This window comes from Chiloscyllium plagiosum, chromosome 21, assembly GCF_004010195.1.
Source record: "Chiloscyllium plagiosum isolate BGI_BamShark_2017 chromosome 21, ASM401019v2, whole genome shotgun sequence".
Classification (NCBI taxonomy): Eukaryota; Metazoa; Chordata; class Chondrichthyes; order Orectolobiformes; family Hemiscylliidae; genus Chiloscyllium; species Chiloscyllium plagiosum.
Genome location: NC_057730.1, coordinates 21447163 through 21454434, shown reverse-complemented (window position 1 = coordinate 21454434; position 7272 = coordinate 21447163). Strand labels below are relative to the sequence as shown.

Here is a 7272-nt window from a genome sequence, read left to right as displayed (position 1 = left end):
GGGTTGTTGTGGACTTGTTGGGCCGAAGGGCCTGTTTCCACACTGTAAGTAATCTAATCTAATCTACTGCAGCAAGTCCAAAACAGAAACGTTAACGTTAGTAGAATGGGATTCATTGAAATGGATAGCAGCTGAAAGGTCGGAATTGTTCCTAATGACAGAGTGATGGTGTTCCGTAAAGCATTTGGTCTCACAAATGCAGGATGAGATTGAAAGCAGTACAAGTTAAATGCTGCTGGAAGTGTAAGGTATGTTTGGTTTGGTACCTCAGACAGTGAGGAGGAGTTTAATGGTCATGTGTTACACTGAGATTGGACGGGAAGGGGTCATGACTGAGGAAATGTTAGGAGTGATGGAAAAGTAGACCAGGGTGTCAGATTATGAACATCCACCATATTCTTTTGTTCTTTTAGATCAATTCTCCAGTCTTTCCTATGCATGCATATCCTTGCTAAAACATGATGCACAGAACTGTACACAATATTCCAGCTAAGATCTAACAAGTGTATCGACGTTTCGGACATAAAGCCCTTCTTCCTCACCCTCACCTTAACCTCCCTCCACCTATCGCATTCCCAATGTCCCTCCCCCAAGTCCCTCCTCCCTACCTTTTATCTTAGCCTGCTTGGCACACCTTCCTTATTCCTGAAGAAGGGCTTATGCCCGAAACGTCGATTTTCCTGCTCCTTGGATGCTGCCTGACCTGCTGCGCTTTTCCAGCAACACATTTTTCAGCCCTGTTTCCACGCTGTATGAATATGACTATAATCAATTTCAAACTACTTCATTATAAGGACACTAAAGATGCTGAACATCTGTTAATACAAGTTTAAGTTCTGGGAGTGCCAGAAGCCAGTCTCTTCTGTGTTATATTCCATCACACACATTTCCCTTTTGTTCTTTTCTCCTTCCCTCCCTTTTCACTTTTTCCTAACTGGCTTAAAAAAGCCATTTATATCTAGAAGAATCTCCAATGTGAGGGGATTCCAATGATGACAGTTCTATAGATCTTATACCATATAACAGCCATGCTTCATGTTAAACAGCAGATGAACCAAGACAAGGCAATCCAGAATAAGTTTAAACAAAAATCAAGAAAGAAAATTGCAAGTAATCAAGTGGTTGAGGGGAACATGTGGACAGCCAATGCTTTGTTTCCAACCAGGGATGCCCTCCCTAATCATGCTAGCCTATAAGTGATATGATTCAGTCTGATGAGTTTACATAAGGACCTAATTATATCTCCTCAACCATTCCTAATGTGCCCAGTTCTTAATCTGGTTGTGTCCCAAAGAGATTAGTCAAATCAACCACTAAGTACAGTACTTTTAATACAATAAGATTTCCTAAAGTACCTTTAATGAACACAATTAAAGCAAGCTTTACACTAAGCCATATTGAGAAAAGAGGAGGAAAATTTGGTCAAAAGTTTTAAAATGCGTCTTTGAGGAAGCGATGTCGAGCTTTGGAGAGGTTTAGGGACTGAGTTCCAAAGGCAATAAGCTATATAAACAGAATTTGGCTAATCAACCGATCGAGGTTGCTCCACTTTGGTTGGTACATTTCTCAACTCTTGCCTCCTACCTGTAATTCTCGATCCCCTTACCAATCAAGGACTTTTCTATTTCTGTCTTGAATACACTCAACGACTTGGGCTCCACAGTCCTCTGTGGCAATGAGTTCCACAAATAATCACCCTCTGACTATGTTCTAAAGAGCCATTCCTTTACTGAGGCTGTGCCCTTGAGTCAGAGTCTTTCAGACTAATGGAAACATCTCCATGTCCACTCTATCCAGGCTTCTCAGTATTCTGCATATTTCAATCAGATTCCCCCTCATTCTTCTAAATTCCATTGAATACAGATCCAAAGTCCTCAACTGCTTCCCATATGATGAGCCCTTCATTCCTGGGATCATTCTTGTAAACCTCCTTTGGTCTCCTCCAATGCCAGCACCTCCTTCCTCAGATATTGCTCTCAATATTCCAAATGTAGTCTGACCAGATCCTTATACAGCCTCAGAAGTACATTTCTGCTCTTGCATTCTAGCCCTTTTGCAATGAATGCTAATATTGCATTTGCCTTCGCAACTGCCAAGTGGAACTGCACGTCAAACTTAAAAGAATCTTGAACTAGCATCTTAAGTGCTTCAGATTTCTGAGGCCTTTCCCCACTTAAAAAAATAGTCTATGCCTCTATTCTTCCAAACAAAGAGCATAACCTCATACTTTTCCCACACTGTATTCCATCTGCCACTTCTTTGTCCACTCTCCTGTGCAGGTCCTTCTGCAGCTTCCAGATTCTTCAATACTACTTGTCCATCCTTCTATCGTTGTGTTCTGCAACATTAGCAACAATACTCTCATTTCCTTGGTCCAGATAGTTAATGTATAACTATGAATAGTTGTGGGCACAACACTGACTCCCAAGGGGGCCTACTAAACACTGGCTGCCATCCTGAAAAAGACCCCTTTATCCCTGTTTTCTGCCAGTCAGCCAATCTTCTATCTATGCCAGTACCTTGCCCCTAGCACCTTGGGCTCTTAACTAATTTAACAGTCTCCTGCGCACCACCTTGTCAAAGGCCTTCTGGAAATCCAAACAGAATGCCCATTGGCTCACCTTTATCTAACTTACTCATTACTTCCTCAAAGAATTCTAACAGATTTGTCAGACATTACTTCTCTTGACGAAGCCATGTTAACTCAGGTCTATTTTACTAGGCACTTCCTAGTACTCTGCAATCGCATTCTTAATAATGCGCTCTAAAACCTTGACAATACCCAAGGTCAGGCTGACTGGCCTATGGTTTCCTGTCTTCTGCCTCCATCCCTTCTTAAACAGGGGTGTCATTACATAGCTCCCAGTCCTCTGGAACCCTCCCTGATTCCAGTGATTCCTGAAAGATGACCACTAATGCCACTAATCCCAACTATCTCCTTCAGAACTCTGGGTGTGGACAATCTGATCGGGGTGATGTATCCACCTTCAGACTTTTCCAATTCCCCAGCACCTTCTCCTTGGTGATGACCACTACATTCACTTCTGTCCCCTGACTCTCAGTTCTGGTATGCTGCTGGTGTCTTGCACCATGAAAACTGATGCAAAGTACCTATTCAGTTCCTCTGCTATTTCAATATTCCCCATTACCACTTCCTCTGCCTCATTTTCCAGTGGAGGAATGTCCACCCTTGCGCCTCTCTTACCTATTAGATATCAAAGGAAAAGTCTTACAATCCACTTTTACATTACTAGCTACCTTACCCTCTTTTTCATCTGCCCTCTTATTGCTTTGCTAGTTATTTTCTGTTGGTTTTTAAAAGGCTTCCCACTAATCTTCACCACATTGTATGCTTTCTCGTTGCTTTTATGCTGTCCTTGACATTCCTTTGTATTCTTCTTCTTCCTTGGGATGAAATGCTGCTGTGCCTCTCAAACTGCCCCCAAAAACCTCCTGCCATTGTTGCTCCACCATGCTAGGATCCCCTTCCAATCAACTCTGTCCAGCACCTCCCTCATGACTTTGTATTGCCTTTACTCAATTCTAAAACCAATGCATCCAATTCCAGCTCTCAAACTGCAGGGTGAATTTTATCAGATTATGGTTACTGCCCTTTAGAGGTTCCTTCACCTTAAGCTCCCTAATCAAGTCTGCCTCATTATATATCAAATCCAGAACTTCTGTTCCCTGGTAGACTCTGCCACAAACTGCTCCAAAAAAACTTAAAGGAATAGTTGACCATAGTGTAGCTTGTAAAAGTAGGGATGCATAGGATGTCAGAATTAGAGTGCAGTAGGTTACATAGATAAGAAATGGAGGGGCAATGAAGCTATTTGAAAACAGAGAACCTTAACATTAAATTGCTGAACTGGGCACCAAAGAAAGAACATGAGGAGTTAGGATGTGGACAGAAAAAGTTTGATGAGCTTATGTTCATTAAGGACAGCCAGAAACCAACAGAAGAAATTAGTCTAAATGCACGTTGAAAAAATATCAGAGTCTGAATCCACAAAGCAGTTTTTCACTGGTTGAACATGAATGTTTACTTTCAATTAATTCAATTTTCTTTACAGCTTTGGATAGGCTCATGCACTTTACAACTATTAAAGTGTGGATTAAGACACAAACAAGGGTGCTTGCTTGTCAGGTAGCTGGCTTTCTTTTACAAACCAGTAACTGGTCAGAGCAACAGGACATTGTTGTTTTACTCAGGACATGCTACTCAGTCTCTCAAAGGGGAGTGATCAGAAAATAGCAATAATTTGGGTTCAAATTTTCAGGGGAAGAGGAACATGATAGATTGTGGAAATGTTAGAACCAAGGAAGGGAAGATTTTTTTCAAAATATTCATTCTTAGGATCTGAACCTTGCTAGCAAGGTCAGCATTTATTGTCCACTCCTGGCTGCTCGGGAAAAGGTGATAGCTGTTTCTTGAACTGCAGCAATTCAGTTGGTCCATCCACAATATAGATAAAAGGAGAGAGTTCCAGGATTTTGACTCAGAAGTATAATTTCAAGTCAAAGCATCAAGAGACATGAATTTACTGTCAAAGCAACCTTGGTGAGTTGCCAGGGCATTTTCTAGATGGTACAATGCCGTCATCACTCTGTGCTAGTGTGGTAGGAGGAAATATTTAAGGTTGTAGTTGGAGTGCCTAAAAAGGTTGCTCCATTTCAGATGATTTCCAGCTTCTAGAGAATTGTTGGAACTTCACTTATCAAAGCAAGAGAAGTGTATTTCATCATATTCCTGATGTATAGATGCTAGCTTGTTAGTTCTAACAAACTTTTTTGTTCATAAATGAATGCGAATGTGTGTCAAAATTGTCAAGTCAATACGGTTCAGAACAAAACATTGGCAGTGTGGTTTGAACTACATTTTCAGTCAACTAAGCATAAAGGCAAAAACCTCATACAAGTAACTAAAAGGAAATTGAAAGAAAACTATGTTCTATTCTTGCAAATGGTTAAATAGTAGAACTTATAAAATAGAGCTATTAAGCACATTTCTGTAATTCATAGCCTTCAACTTTGCTGATAATTCGTATAACAAGTCAGAGGCAGGGAACTTCTGTCCACTCAAAGTTAGAGGGGAACTTCATAATTTACAATGCAAGTCAACAAACGGGACGCAAATCTGCACAAGTGTACCGCTTGCCCTTTCTCCAAAGGAACAGGCCATTGCACCCCTCAAATCTGTTCTGTCATTCAATTAAATTACAACTAATCAGTACCTCAACTCCATCCATCAGCCTTGATCCGTAACACTTAAAACACTTGCCTAACAAAACATACCTGTCCTCCTTAATGACACTGACAAACTGAGCATCTGTTTTCTCCCGAATCTGCTTGGAGCGTAGTGGAAGCAGTCCATCCAGCTGCCTCTCACTCTGCAGCATTTCAAACAGTGATGTCTGGCTGTTGTTTAACTTTTCTTCCTCTGGGGGACTTAGTAAGCCATTTTGGGCCTTCAGACTTCGCCCTGCTGATGGTGCCTACATGAGAGAAAAGGTTCCATGACCTCACCACTTCACAGAACAGACAGACATTTAGACAGTGTTACACAGCTAATCTGTGCTTTCATAAACTTTAGTAAATGCACCCAATGTGAAAATATGGATTATACTAAAGATGCTCAAAACATTAAATATATTATAAGGAAATGGTCTTGATTACAACATATAATCAATGCTTAAGAAATAATCTTAATAATCCAAACAATTCTAGCTCCAGATGGGGAAAAAAAGCCATTGTTGAAATGTTTCCACCTTTTACTCAGGAGTTAAAGTCAAATTTGCAGTACAGAAATAGGCCTTTGAACCAAGTACCCCTGTAATGTGTGCATTGTTTATGTTTCACCTGAGCTTCCTCCTTTAACATCATCTAACCTATGAACATATCATTAGATTATTTTCTCCATATATTTAGCCAACTTCCCCATAAACTTATTACAAGCCATTACACAAGCCATTAACTAAGATATTCCACACACCACAAGCTTATGGCAGTGTGGTATTACCATTGAGTCAAAATCTAAATTCAGGTGGCAAATTACATAACTGGATACAAAACGTAATAATCAATTCAACTTTTTTTTATATTTTTATTTTGTGCAACATTTGCTATTCACCGTAACAATTCTGTAAAGCTGTGATACAGGGCCTACATTTGTTTTGGATTGGTACCTTGGCATTTTTACGCTCATCTTGACAACCATTCTGTGCAGCAGTTTCCTCGGTACTGGCACTGGATCCAGGAATGAGCATTATACTACAGGATGGACACATGGGCTGAAAAACAAAATACAGGATGCGGATTAAAACGAACATACATTTTTAACCTATTGTTGTAATCAACTAGGTAAAAACAATGACTGCAGATGCTGGAAACCAGATTCTGGATTAGTGGTGCTGGAAGAGCACAGCAGTTCAGGCAGCATCCGAGGAGCAGTAAAATCGATGTTTTGGGGAAAAGCCCTTCATCAGGAATAAAGGCAGAGAGCCTGAAGCGTGGAGAGATAAGCTAGAGGAGGATCTAGTTTATCTCTCCACGCTTCAGGCTCTTTGCTTTTATTCCTGATGAAGGGCTTTTGCCCGAAACATCAATTTTACTGCTCCTGACAAAAGGGTTTGTCAGGCCAAAAATTCAGCTCTCAAGAACATTTAGGTAGGCGACACAGTTCAACTTCAAGCAAAGTATATGCTTCAAGACATAAAGGACTGGGTTCAGAAATTTATCCATCCTGTTCCAAATAGAAATTCAGATCCTACATGTCTCCATCCCAAATTAATCTCTGACAGGGAGGCTACTCTCTATTAGTTTCTTGGACAAATAGTCCAAGTCCATTTACTGGAAAAATCAGTTTTAGAAATTCACAATCTAATGAAATTAAGTTTGTGGTCATCGGCTGTCCTTTGGTTTGCAGATCATGGAATCTTGCAGCACAGAAAATGTTCTTCAGCCCATCAAATCTGCACCACCAAAAACATACTACTACCTACACTAATTCTACTTTCACACACTAGGCCCATAGTCTAAATATTATGACACTTCAAGTGCTCATGAAAGTACTTTTTAAAGGTCGAGAGGTTACCCACCTCAATTACCCTCCCAGACAGCGCATTTCAGATCCCCACTACCCTCAGTGAAAAATGTTTTTCCTTAAATTCCCTCTAAACCTCCTATCTTTCGCTTTAAAATCATGCCCCTTGCGATTGACCCTTCAATTAAGGACATTCTATTCACACTGCCTATGTTCTTCGATCTTTTGCA

At 40.5% G+C, this 7272-nt stretch overlaps 1 protein-coding gene across 2 annotated transcripts in view; it reads right to left on the bottom strand.

Moving 5' to 3' along the window:
* The window catches only part of adcy9 (adenylate cyclase 9), a 171973-nt gene that overhangs the window by 44559 nt on the left and 120142 nt on the right, over positions 1–7272 (bottom strand). For both annotated transcript variants that reach the window (XM_043711470.1, XM_043711471.1), the window contains exons 3-4: positions 6186–6290; positions 5296–5495 (exon numbers count right to left, since the gene is read on the bottom strand). In XM_043711470.1, coding sequence (XP_043567405.1) covers positions 5296–5495; positions 6186–6290 — 305 coding nt within the window. The remainder of the gene's footprint in view (positions 1–5295; positions 5496–6185; positions 6291–7272) is intronic.